General features: G+C 47.0%; 1 protein-coding gene across 2 annotated transcripts in view; it reads right to left on the reverse strand.

The window, feature by feature from the left end:
* adamts17 (ADAM metallopeptidase with thrombospondin type 1 motif, 17) overlaps positions 1 to 13,724 on the reverse strand; it is a 108,852-nt gene that overhangs the window by 25,591 nt on the left and 69,537 nt on the right. For both annotated transcript variants that reach the window (XM_026183489.1, XM_026183405.1), the window contains exons 14-15: positions 13,243 to 13,370; positions 9,457 to 9,577 (exon numbers count right to left, since the gene is read on the reverse strand). In XM_026183489.1, coding sequence (XP_026039274.1) covers positions 9,457 to 9,577; positions 13,243 to 13,370 — 249 coding nt within the window. The remainder of the gene's footprint in view (positions 1 to 9,456; positions 9,578 to 13,242; positions 13,371 to 13,724) is intronic.

The following is a 13,724-nucleotide window of genomic DNA, read 5'->3' on the forward strand; positions in this document are numbered from 1 at the left end:
AGACTGACAGAAGCGAGGCTGCCATATCGCGCCATCGGCCCCTCTGGCCAACACCAGTAGGCAAGTAGGGTAAAGTGTCTTGCCCAAGGACACAACGACCAGGACAGAGAGCCCGGGGATCGAACCGGCGACCTTCCGGTTACAGATACGCTTCCCAACCCCCTGAGCCATGGTCGCCCCTTAGTGGCTATAACAACCTCTCACGGGCCAAGCCCACAGGGCAAGGCGCTCGGGGTGAGGGTGAAAAATCTCGCCCCTGGCTTGGGAGACTAGGTCTTGTCGGAGAGGGAGAGGCCAAGGTTCGCTCCACAAGAGGAGCATAATCTCCGCTAACCAATGGGACCTCGTCCACCTTGCGGCGATCAATATCCTTGTTAGCCCTCTCTCTCTCTCTCACTCTGGTTAGAGTGGGAGAAATTAAGGCCAGTGTCCAGCCTCCTGGACATTAAGTCTGCTCCCAAGTTCAGAGCTCCTGGAATGTGAGCAGCTCTCAGTGACAACAGATTGATGCTGCTCCACATGATCAGTCTGCGAGCCAGCATGTGCAAAGGACGGGACCGTAACCCGCCCTGTCTGTTGGTGTTGTCTGTTCTGATCAGAACATGGTGGTTTCTCAACAGGGGAAGGAAGTGTCTCAGTGCTAGAAATGCTGCTAGCAATTCTAGCCAGTTTATGTGAGCACCCCTCTGTCGTGAGTCCCAGCTGCCACTCACTGCTCTGCCCTCGTGAGTGGCACCCCAGCCCGTGAGACTCGCATCCGTGGTCACCACCTTCCTGGTGGTGACAGCCCCCAGTGACACCCCCTGAGTGAGAAATGTGGAATTTCTCCAACAGTGGAATGCTGCAGTGCAGTCTGCTGTCACTCTGATATGGTGGTGGGTATGGTGCTTTTGATTGAGTCTCAGTGATGCAAGCCATCGCTGAAATTCCCTCATATGCAGTCTGCCTAGTGGAAGTCAGTGAAGACGCCATTAATCCCAGCATCTGCAGGCATCTTCTGAATGGGAGATATCTTCCCTCCTGAAAAATGCCGGCATGTGATAGCATTTTTTTACTCTGTCCACAGAGAGACACGCTCGGTATGAGGTGGAGTTTAGAGCTATTCCTATGAAAGAGATGGCCTGAGCTGGCTGCAGGACACTCTTTTGGTAGTTTATGGTGAAACCCAGAGCCATCAGATGATCCACTGTCAACCTGGTGTGCTGTCTGACTCTGATATCAGCAGCCAATTGTCTATGTATGTTGCTATGCAGTGGGGCTATGGCTGCCTCTGTGCATTTCACAAATACCCGAGGGCTCAGTGAGAGACCCAACGGCAGGACCTGGTACTCGTACATTCTGCCCTGAAACGCAAAGCGCAGGAATTTTCTGTCAGGCGGTTAAATAGGGACGTGAAAATATGCGTCCTTCAGGTCTCTTGATGTAAACCAATCGCCTGGGCGCACTACATGCAGCAGAGTGGTGGTCGTCAACATCCTGAATTTGTATGACCTCAGATACTGATTCAGAGCCCGTAGGTCCAGTATCGGACACAGTCCCCCTCCCTTCTTTGGCACGAGAAAATACTTTGAGTAAAAGCCGCATTGGCTGTGCTCCTGGGGTATTTCTCGTACTACTCCCTTTGATAGCAAGGCAGTTATTTCTTCTTGCAGGATCCTGGCTGATTCGCCTTTTGCAAGAGAGAAAATCACTCTGTGAAATCTGGGAGGGGTGGTTGCGAATTGTAAACGATAGTCTCGCTCTAATGTCCTCACAACCCATTCTGGCGCAGCGAGAGCTCGCCATCTCTCTATTCTTGCTGACAGCGGCCCCAAAGACAGCGCGGGCGGCCCACGCTTGACCAGTGCTCATGGGGCCGGACACCACTGAGGGAATCGACCCCGGTGGTGTCTGGGTGCGTGGGGGCATTATGTTTTTCAACATACTCTGTGTTTTTCACACATTTTTCCCGTGCCCTTGGCAACATGCCTGGATGCAACGGGTGAATTTTTAATAAACAGTGTGTTTTTGTGAGACTGTGACATGCTTGATTCAGCTGAACAGTGTCTCGTCATCTCTTTGTTGAAATGCGCTCTGTGGGATCCAACTCGAGTCCCAGGCGCTGAAAGGTGGAGGCAGAACAAATTTCTCCGAACGGGCTCCGGAACTGAGCCCTGGAGTGAACTTGGAGCCCGGGCTGGTCCGGCTCCGATCTCCCCGTGGGGGATGTTAGGCAGTCCGCTTCTTCTTGCAGTCCGACTTCTTGGCTGGTGGTGGGGCACCCTGAGTGGCAGCAGGCGGGACATGTTGTGGTAGATGCTGCCTTTTTTAGTGCTAAAGTCCATGATCCATAAGTTCCTTCGCGTAAATGGGATCGCTGGCTAGACCCTCTGTTATTTCCAGCGCAGGAGGTGCCCCAGGGCTCCACAGGATTTTCTCCCTTTGAGTTACTGTTTGGCAGGAAGCCGCGGGGGGTGTTGGACCTGATTAAAGAAAACTGGGAGGAAAGTCAGAGGCTGGCTGAAAAGGAGAATCAGCACGACCTGGACCTGCAAGCAAAGCTGCTCACTTTGGGGAGGTTGTCACAAGAAAATTTGCTCCAGGCCCAGGAACATCAGCAGCGCTTGTACAACAGAGGGGCTAGGTTCAGGCAATTTTTACCAGGAGATAAAGGGTTGTATTCCTCCCTTCTAAAACTTCAAAGTTACTCACCAAGTGGGGAGGACCTTTCATGGTCACACGGCGAATGTGGGACGTAGACTATGAGGTGGTATGGTCAGACAGAGGTGGAACCACACAGATATTTCATGTTAACCTCCTTAAAGCATGGAGAGAGGCTGAAACCACTTCTCTGGTTAGCCTGGTTAAGGAAAGAGAACAGTTGTGGTCAGTGGTGCTGAATTCCTCTATTCCTGCCTCCCTCCATTGAGATGACCATCTCACACAGGCCCAGAGAGCGGATGTTGCTGCATTGCAACAGCGGCTTGCAGAGCGGTTTGTTCTTCTCCAAGCACAACAGACAGACTGTGAAAAAGGAATTGGCACAAATGCTAAAGCTGGCAGTAATAGAAGAGTTGCACAGCGCTTGCTGTAGCCCCATAGTTCTTGTAGTGAAGAAGTATGGGTCTATACGGTTCTGTGCTGCAAGGTGAACTTGGTCTCATGGTTTGATGCTTATCCCATGCCCTAGATGGATGAGCTCCTTGACCGGTTAGGCACTACTTACTTTTTACGACGCTGGATTTAACCAAGGGCTACTGGCAGATTCCTTTGTCTATGGAAAAAACGGCCACCCAATACGGTTTGTACGATTTTGTCACACTTCCGTTTGGCTGGTTTGGAGCCCCTGCCACTTTCCAGTGCCTCATGGACCGGGTGCTGCATCTGCATATGCTGCCGCCTACCTGGAGGATGTTATCATCCATGACAACACCAGAGCGGAGCATGTGTAGCAGGTGGCTGCAATCCTGGAGTCCCTGAGGCAGGAGGCACTCACGGCCAACCTAAAGAAGTGTGCAGTTGGACTGAGGGAGTTACAATATTTAGGGTACCACTTGGGAAGCGGGCAGGTACGTTCACAGATGGATAAAACAGCAGCCATTGCATCTTGCTCGTGTCCTAAGACAAAAAAGGAGGTGAGGCGGTTTTTGGGGCTGGCCGGTTACTACCGCCAGTTCGTGCCCATTTTGCAGAGGTGACCAGCCCCCTTGACAGACCTCAGCCGAAAGGGTGCCCTAGATCTGGTCCGGTGTAGGAAGCAGTGCAAGGCTCCATTTGTGCAGTGGAAGAAAGCTTAACGTCAGAGGGCTGGGGGCTATTTTGTCACAGGAGGTAACAGCTGGAAACTGTCAGAGTGGGATGCCGGGTACAGGACCATGGAAAAGGAGTGCTTGGCCATCTGGTGGGTGGTCGACTGCCTATGTTATTACCTCCTGAGCCACCGTTTCACCCTCTGATCACGCGCCACTGCAATGGCTCCACCGCATCAAGGATGCCAACACCCGGATCACACGGCGGTATCTGGCCCTCAAGCCTTTAAAGTTCAAAGTGACTTTACTGGAAGCAGGGGTGCAGATGATCCTGGCAGATTTCCCCTCCCACTCTAGGGGGAGGTGGGCGCGGATGGGTCCCTGCCCTAAGTTGGGTGGTGGGGGTGTGTAGCGGAGTGTGGTTGGTGGCTTCTATGCAGGGGAGGAGTGGAGCAGTGGGTTCAGGGTGTGGTGTCAAGGAAGGCTCCAAGCCCTCCTGGGTTTTAAATGCACCTTAGAACACACATGCATCAACATTACAATGAGCGGGTGGAGGGAGGTTTGGAGTCTTCTCTCACCCCCATTCTCTGCGACCTGCTGGAGCAGGGGGGCTAGGACTAGGAGGAGGAGTTGGCCGTCCGACTGCGGTCTGGAGTGTGGAGCCTTCCTGCTGCTGCGGAGTCGGGGCGGTCTGCCTCCCCCCACCGCAGGGAAAAGGGTAACACCACCTGGGTCTGGGTGCAGTTCCCCCCTCCAGGGGCGGGGGCACCTAGACCCGGTTTGTAGAGTACGCTTGGGGAGTGTGATCGTGTGTACAGCGTCTCTTTATGTCTGTCTCCACGTTGGTTGAGTGTGGAGTAAGTGCATATGAGAGCATGAGGGTGGGAATTCAAATTCAAATTTCAAATTTCAAATTCAAATTCAAATTTTATTTGTCACGTACACAGTCATACACAGTACGATATGTAGTGAAATGCTTGGACAACTGCTCGTGACCTAAAGAGAACAAAAAAGGAAAAGGCTATGAATAAGATAGGAAATAAATATGAAAAATTAAAAAGGGTAAATTTAACTAGGAAGGAATAAAATATAAATTAAGGTTAAAAATGAAATAACTGTACAACACAAATTAGAATGAAGGGTAAATTTAACTGGGAAGAATAAGATAAAGATAAATATATAAATTAAAGTTGAAAATAAAATAACTGTACAACAAAATACACAATACACAATATAGAACTATATAAGAATGTATGAAGAAATCTAAATATAAATAAATATATACACAATAACAGCAGCTGTACAAGTATTAACCGGAAATGAAGAATATAGTGACCAGTGTTGTGCAAAACCAAAGTCCAGAAAGTCCAGTGTGTGTGTAAGAACCATATGTGTGGGTCAGTACTGTGTGGTGGTGTGATCGAGAGACCGTATCGCCTGCGGGAAGAAGCTCCTCCTCAGTCTCTCTGTGTTGGTCTTCAGGGAGCGGAATCGCTTTCCTGACCTCAGCAGAGAGAACAGTCTGTTGTTGGGATGGCTGAGGTCCTTCACGATCTTCCTGGCCTTGGTCCAGCACCGCCTGCTGTAGATTGAGTGCAGGTCAGGGAGCTCGGAGCGGATGGTGCGCTCAGCTGACCGCACAACCCTCTGTAGAGCTCGTCTGTCCTGCATGGTGCTGTTCCCGAACCAGGTTAAGATGTTTCCCGCCAGGATGCTCTCTATGGTGCATGAGTAAAAGTTCCTGAGCACCTTGGAGGGCAGTTGGAAGTCTCTCAAGCGTCTGAGGTGGTAGAGACGCTGACGGGCCTTTTTCACCACGGTGTTGATGTGACAGGACCATGACAGGTCCTGCGTGATGTGAACTCCGAGGTATTTGAAGCTGTCCACTCTCTCCACTGGGCACTCGTTGATGACGGGGGTCTGGTAGTTCCTCTCCTGCTTAGTGCTGAAGTCCACTATCAGCTCCTTTGTCTTACTGACGTTTAGAAGGAGGTTGTTCCTCTGGCACCAGTTCTCCAGATTCCTAATCTCCTTCAGGTAGGCCGTCTCGTTGTTATCAGAGATCAGGCCCACCACGACGGTGTCGTCAGCAAACGTGATGATGGTGGTGGAGCTGGTAGTGGCCACACAGTCATATGTGTACAAAGAGTACAGCAGGGGGCTCAGAACACACCCCTGGGGGGCTCCAGTGCTGAGAGTGGTGGAGGCTGAGACATGTCCGCCCATCCTTACTGCCTGTGGTCTGCCAGTTAGGAAGTTGGAGATCCACTGACACATAGATGAGCTGAGTCCCAGATGCTCCAGCTTGGTGGTGAGTGTGGAGGGAATTATGGTGTTAAATGCAGAGCTGTAGTCTATGAAGAGCATTTTAACATAATTCCCCCTTCTAGTGTCCAAGTGAGTGAGTGATGTGTGGAGGAGATGAGAGATGGCATCGTCTGTGGAACGATTTGGACGGTAAGCCAACTGTAGTGGGTCCAGTGTGTCTGGTAGTGAAGAAATGATGAAGTCTCTGACCAGGCGTTCAAAGCACTTCATCACTACTGAGGTGAGGGCTACAGGGCGATAGTCATTGAGAGAAGCAGGGTGGGGTTTCTTCGGGACAGGAACAATGATGGACTCTTTGAAGCATGTGGGGATCACCGACTGAGATAAAGAGATGTTGAATATCTCAGTGAACACAGGAGCTAGCTGGTATGTGCAGTCTCTTAGGATACGACCTGGGATGCCGTCTGGTCCTGCTGCTTTCCTGGTGTTCACTCTCTTGAAGGCTCTCCTTACTTCATGCTCGGAGATGACGAGCAAGTTTCCGGTGCTGGCAGTATCTTCCTGTCTGCAGCCGTTAGCGCCGCTAACACAAGCATTGTTGGAGACCTTAGCTGCAGCCTCGAAGCGAGCATAGAAAGTGTTCAGCTCGTCTGCCAGAGTCACGGCCGCGTTCGTCATACCGGTTGTTGGTGCTTTATAGTCCGTTATTGTCCTTAGTCCCCGCCACAGGCTCCTAGAGTCACTCTGTTGGAGTTGTGACTCTAGTTTCCTCCCGTAGCGCTGCTTCGCCTCTTTCACCGCCCTCCGCACGTTATATGACGCGGCTTTGTACGGGTCCATGTCCCCCGTCATGAGTCCCGTGTTGTAGGCAGCGGTGCGGGATCTCAGAGCGTCGCGGATGGTTTTATCCACCCACGGCTTCTGGTTGGGAAACGTTGTGATAGTCTTTGTCTCCACGGTATCATCCGCTAGTTTCCCGATGAATCCCACAACCGCTTCCGTAAACACGTTGACGTCATCGTCGGAGCTGTTTCTGAACATGCCCCAGTCTGCGTCATCGAGTGCGTCCTGTAACGCAGCCACCGATTGATCCGTCCAGCGCGCGACCTTCCTCTGAACCGGAACTTCCTGTTTCAGCCTTTGTTTGTATTTTGGCATGAGGAAGATGGCGGCGTGATCAGATTTGCCAAACGGGGGGCGGGATTGTGCCTTGGATGGATGTTTGTATCTGTGTGTGCCTGTATGTCTGTGTCTATATGTCAGGTTGGGTGTCAGGCGCCACCTCTCTGGGGACACCTCAGGCCCTCCAAGGTTTGGAGGCCTATCTCCACCCACCACCACTTCCCCTGCCAGTGGCGGACCCCCTCAGACATCGGTGCGTTGGTGGTTCTTTGTGTCCGGGGATGGGCGTCCAGGTACACACCGGCTCACTCCTTGGCGGCCGCTTATCGGGGCCTGGAGCCTGGGGCTCGCTCGGGCCACTTCGGAGGTGGGGTGCCCCCGGCCTCTCGGCCTGGGGCTCGGTCACTCAGGCACGGCTGGCTGCCGGCGGAGCTCACGGGCGCGTCACTGCAACTCCCCCTGGCTTCTGCTCCGCGGCTGCTGAGTGAGCCCTCATCTGGGACTCTCCTCAGCTCTTTCTGGGACAGTGGCGCGGCTGCCCCTCTGTTGGTCTTCCTTGGTCTCTTGTGTTCTGGGGGCCTCTGGATGTCTGGAGTCTTGATCTCCTCCATACCTGCTTCATGCCCTGGAGGACGGGGCTGTGGCCCCCCCACACCCTCTAGCAGATCATTACATGAAGGAACCTTTTAAAAACAAGTGCGTCCATGCTCACAGGTGTACACACGGGTGATCACACCCACAAACTACACCCTTTTTGGCTCCTACCTCAAAGCACACTGTGTGCTGTCGATCTTACGTGCTGCACAATAATGTTTAACATTTAGTATTTACTGTCATATTCCCATATATCATTGTGATGTTGTTTATTCTATTACTCTTGTTCTCTTCTGCTTGCTTTCTTTTTTCTTTCTCAGCAGGTGATCCAGGTGATTGATATATGCATTTTTTTTCTCTGCCCGTTCTGTTGGTTTTTGTCTTTTGCCCTTCTCCCCCGTCCCTCTTCTCAGCTGTTTCTCTTTCCCTCTTTCTTTCTCCCCTTCTTTCCCCCAGTCAAGTCTGTCCCGTATTCAGTAAGTGAAAATAAAATAAACAATAAAAGGTGAATCAAATGGACCATTACGGCAAGGCTGGGATGGTCAGTTTGGTAAAGTAAATCCGTTGGGCATCTTTCTTTGCCTTTAGACAATAATTCTGATGCAAAAGAGCCAAACGGGACAGGCCAAAAAAAAAAAAAAAAAAAAGGAAGGCTGGTTTTCGCAGCCGGTGAGCATCATCTAATCATGCATTCTGTATTTCAGAAGCAGCTGGACTGGAGAGGAGAGAGAGCTGCTGGAGCAGAGAGCCAGCTGCAGTGCTGCTGAGCATTGTGCACTGCAAAGTGCTGAAGCGCAGAGACCGCAGGTCATTTGGGTTACAGTTAGGTTTAGGATAAGGGCTAGGGTTAGGCATTCACTTTTGATGGTTAGGTTTAGGGTAAGCGGCTAAGGAAATCATTATGTCAATTAGATGTCCTCACTAAAATATAAAAAACAAGTGTATGTGTGTGGTTGTGTAGGTGTGTACGCAGATGCTTGAGGGGAGTGTTTAAATGTGTGGGGGTAAAAACACCAGGGGTGGGTTTTGATTATCGATTTATGGATATTGATCTCGATGTCCTGGACTGGAGATCCAGGACAGTAGATATAAAAATATAGATATGTACTGATAAGTGATCAGAATTATAATATTTCTGACTGTCTGAGGCAAAATTTACCTGATTCAAATCGAATCGTGGATCGAATCAATTCAGGACCTTGTGAATCGGAATTGAATCGATTTTAGAAATCAGTGATGATACCCAGCCCTAGTAAACACATGCGCATGCTTAGAATTTTACATCTAATAATCTCTCAACTATTAAAGTAACTGGTGAGCAGTAAATAAAAACCAGGGACAATTTTACTAACTAAAGAAAGGCACATTGGTCCATTAATGTAACCTATACATATTGAATACCAAAATGACTAAACTGACTAAAATTAACTTGCATCTTGGAAAAGAAGCAAATGCAAAGACAGAAACATCCATCATGTCACGTTTATAAATGGGTGTGACTTTAAGTTGAAGGCCAATATAATATACCATTGTAAAATTTTAATAAAACAGAAAACATTAGAATATGTTGGTTTCACCTGAAATATTTATTTAGGATCGCTTTTGGAAGAATCAATTTAAACAACCCATCAAACCACATCAAACCAGGAGTCAATGGCAAAGACTGGGTACTTGTTAAAAAAAAGAACTACAAAAAAAACATCTGAGCAGCATACTAGCTAGACATGAAAAAATATATACCCACCCATTCCCCTAGTGTGGTTGAAGTCCCCTGTCACTATTTTACAGGACCGTCCATCTCCATTACAAACACCGCAGCGGTCCTCTTTAGCAGATGAGCCAATGATGCTGTCACAGCCGATTTTCTGTCCATAACAAAACAAAACCCAACTGTAAAATGGAGGAAGTACATTACAATTTACATCTTTGTATGCATATGTAAAATTATATCCTTAGGTCAACACACAGCAGTTGCCAAAAGGATTGTATATTACCTTGAGCATGGAATGAGTTTACCACAATATTAACAGATGAAATAAATGATATAATTAACCATAATTTAACAGTAAATAATTGAGGTCTTTTTATTGTTTTTATTGTTAGGACTGAAAAAGAACAGGAATTTCTTAGGTAAACAGAAACTGCAGCCCATTAAAAAAAAGATCAATATTAATTAGTCTATTTCTTTGCCTCTCTCCTAGCATGCCATTACTCACATGCCAGGATTTAAAAAAAAACAAGCCTCCCACTATGGCGTCATTTTTGTGCCACTATTCTGAGCGCACGTAAAAACTATTTGCAGGTGCAAGTGTTGCATTTTGAGGAGAAATTTATTTTGAGAGAAGAAAAGCTAAATTTGAGTGAACAAACTTCATTGCTGCCTGCAAAAAATGTATTTCAGTGTTTGCTATTATCCACACAGACACAGCAGCCCCTCTCGCTCAGTTTTTGCATTTGCGCTCGCTCGCAAAAAAATCTGATTGGTTGTTTTGGTCTCCAATCAGCTCGAAATGACGAAATGCAGCATCCCAGAATGCATTTCGTCCAACACTCAAACGAGGCAGTGGCGGAGGGACGCACAATGGCGGAGTTTGAAATATTACTCTTTCTGGATCACAAAATAAACTTTTAAAATATTTTCAGTCGAGAATGGTGCTGCGTAAACTTCAAATATCTGCTCGATTCATCAAGACATATTTGCAAAAGTGCTCTAACATTTTCGGAGATGCCTGTTACCCACCAGACATCTCCGAAAGTGGTCAAGGCGCGGCTCCCGGCACATCGTTTTCACATATTTCACACATATTTTCACGGACCGGCCTTAACGTTTCGTGAATAAATACAACAAAATAAAATGATACGACCAAAACAAAAACTGTGGTATTTTGAAAATATAATAATCAACGCAAATTCACGGCGTAATTGTGTAACTTTATTAGAAGTGTCCTCCTGAAATGCGCCAACAACATTGAGAGTAACATCCTCCTCTCTGCCCCTTTGGTCGATATGGTAACGCCTAAATATTTATTTCAAAATAAGACACACAACTACAAAACAAATGTAAAGTACGTGAAAATTAGAGATGGACCGATCCGATATTACGTATCGGTGCGATACTGACCTAAATTACTGGATTGGATATCGGAGCGAAATAAAAAACGTTATCCGATCCGAAGTATCACAAAATCACCTCACAAAAGGCGCTACTTGGCCTAACCCAGCTCAGCGCATCAGAGCAGTATGTGATAGAGCTGCTGTTGTCTGCAAGAAATGTCAGTGGTCTGGTGGAGCATTTGGAGCCTTGCTACCTGCTTCCAAACTGCAGCATTTCATCTCAGAGAAAACTATCCCAGAGAAGTAAAACAAGTGTGTAAGTGCATCTCTGAATGTTTGCATAGTATTTCAATGTTTACCTTAACAACTGATATATGGAGCCACAACTGGACTGGCCATCGGAGTTTCATATTGAGGCGAAAAGGAAGCGATTTTTCCCGTACATCAGCTAGAATGAAAAAAGGCACAAAGCTGGAGTTATTCTGTCTTTGCTGCACAGCTGCCTCTTCTTCTCTCATTCTCTCCCCTCCCTCCTTGTTGCTACTTCAATTAAGAAACTGATCAATGATCAGCTGATTGGCTTTTCTGTCGCAAGTCCCGTCTTACTTATTTGTTTATCGCCCACTTCACGCCAGAAAGAGGAGACCAGCGGATAAACAGCAGCAGCACGTTTAAGCTTGATCAGCTGTTGTTAGAATTTATTTAATATTAATTTCTAGTATCAGCTGATGTTTGCTGGAGCCACAGCTGTAAAGCTGCTGGTCATGATGTCGGTTTGGATATGTGGTGAGAGGGAAACATGAAGATGAAACCAGGAGATGTCCTTACTGAATCATCAGAGCTGAACAGGTGATGGAGAAACAGGTTTACCTTTTAGGTGACATGAATGAGTTGAAGTTATGAACTGTTTCTGAGACACAAATAACACCAGGATCCTTTTCTAAGCAGCTGACAGCTGGTAACTGTGCAGGGGCGGGTCTAGCAAAGTGTTGCCAGGGGGCCAGGTAGGGCATTAACAGGGAGAGGGGGGCACAAGGAAATAATTTTCTTTGTTATTTATTAAAAATGACTAACTTTTAATAAATAATAATTCTCTTAATCTTAACCAAAATGGTCATCTGATTACATGTATAGAAGTCCATTACTGTATATAGTAACTGTTAAGTCTAATATACACTAAGCTATAGTACTTGTACCATCTGTGCAGTCTGCAGTTCTGTTGAAGAAAGATGTTGAGTCCATTTAAATATTGTAGAAAAATAATTGATTTCTGTGTATTTGTTTTACACATGCATTAAATTAAAGTTGATTATGTTGATTAAGCATTGTGAGGTAGAGGGTGGGGGGGTGGTTCCCTAATATTGCTGATGGGAAGTGGTAATCCTATTAGTTAGGCTGTTTAATATTTCTGCTAAGTGCTCTTTAAGAGACCAGAGTAGGGAGGATGGTGACAGGTAAGACTTAAAACGGTCCAGTTATGAAGCTGAACTTTAATCTCAGCCAAACCGATTTACTCATGAACAAATCAAACACTGAAATAAACCAAACATTAACATTTAGCAGTTATCTAAGTGACTTATATATCGTGTTTAACCCAAGTAGCGAAAGACCGCAGGGGGTTTGAAAATGATGTGCTGGGAGTCTGCGCCTTGACCACCCAAATAGCCAGGGCTGGACTGGGACAAAAAATCGTCCGACTACACCACCAGGTGTTACAGGAAAAACCATAAAGCCTTTGAACTAAAACAAACGCTGTTGTGACAGTGATGTACACTGTCTTGTTGGTATGTATGTAGGATTTGTATACAGTGGATCACCTTCATGTTTCCAAACCAATATCATGACCAGCAGCTTTACAGCTGTGGCTCCAGCAAACATCAGCTGATACTAGAAAGTGATATTAAATAAATTCTAACAGCTGATCAAGCTTAAACGTGCTGCTGTTGTTTAGCGCGACATCTGCTGGTTTCCTCTTTTTGGCACAAAGTGGGCGATAAATAAACAAGAGAGACGATCAGCTGATAGGAGAGGGAGAGAATGGGAGAAGAGGCAGCTGTGCAGCAAAGACAGAATAACTCCAGCTTTGTGTCTTTTTTTTCCCATTCTAGCTGAAGTACGGGACGGATCACGTTCCTTTTCACCTCAATACGGATGTGTTGTAATTTCTCCAGCCCACAGTTGATCATGACCAATTGGCTAATCCACCACCTTTCATTCTTTATACCGTTACAAAAACAAACAAACAGAAATGAAAAATCACCATCGGCCCACCGGTATGCCCAATGGCCAGTCCAGCTATGCGCTCAGCTGGTGTAGTATGTCACAGTGACATCCCAAAGCTTTTTTTTTTGCTCGGGAATTACTGAATCTATCTAGAGCTGGGAGGTCCCCAGAAGACAGAAGTCACGAATGGAAAGAAGTCAAACTGTATGTGGTCTATTTCATCACATATGTGCAATATTGGATACATATGTACCTGACATCTTCCATTAACACACAGGTCCACCTCATACGGTCCACAGGGAGTCCCATCCATTACTCTGTCAGCCATCAGAACTGGGATGTCTCGGCCCACTGGGCTGCAGAACAACATGCATGGCTTATCTGCTCATAAACACACACAAAATCCAGTTGTAAGATGTATGCATGTATGACAGTCAAGTCTGATTTTGAGCCGGTGTTAATTCAAAATAATAGAAATATTAATGGCATGGTGAACTGGGTTCACAAACAATGACTTCTAAAAGTATTCAGTGACAGAGTCGTGTCAGCTTTGAATGTATTGCTGCCTGACAGGCTGAAGATCACAGGCATCCAGTACTGATTTCTGTTGATTACATTATGTACTATAGATGATGAATTACTCACAGAAATCTTTCTAGAATTTGTAGCTGCAGTTTTTAAACTGATTGGTGAAACTCAGCCTGGTACCATCCAACCTAATTAGTTTCAATTGTT

The sequence above is a fragment of the Astatotilapia calliptera genome, chromosome 1 (assembly GCF_900246225.1).
Source record: "Astatotilapia calliptera chromosome 1, fAstCal1.2, whole genome shotgun sequence".
In the NCBI taxonomy this organism is placed as follows: domain Eukaryota; kingdom Metazoa; phylum Chordata; class Actinopteri; order Cichliformes; family Cichlidae; genus Astatotilapia; species Astatotilapia calliptera.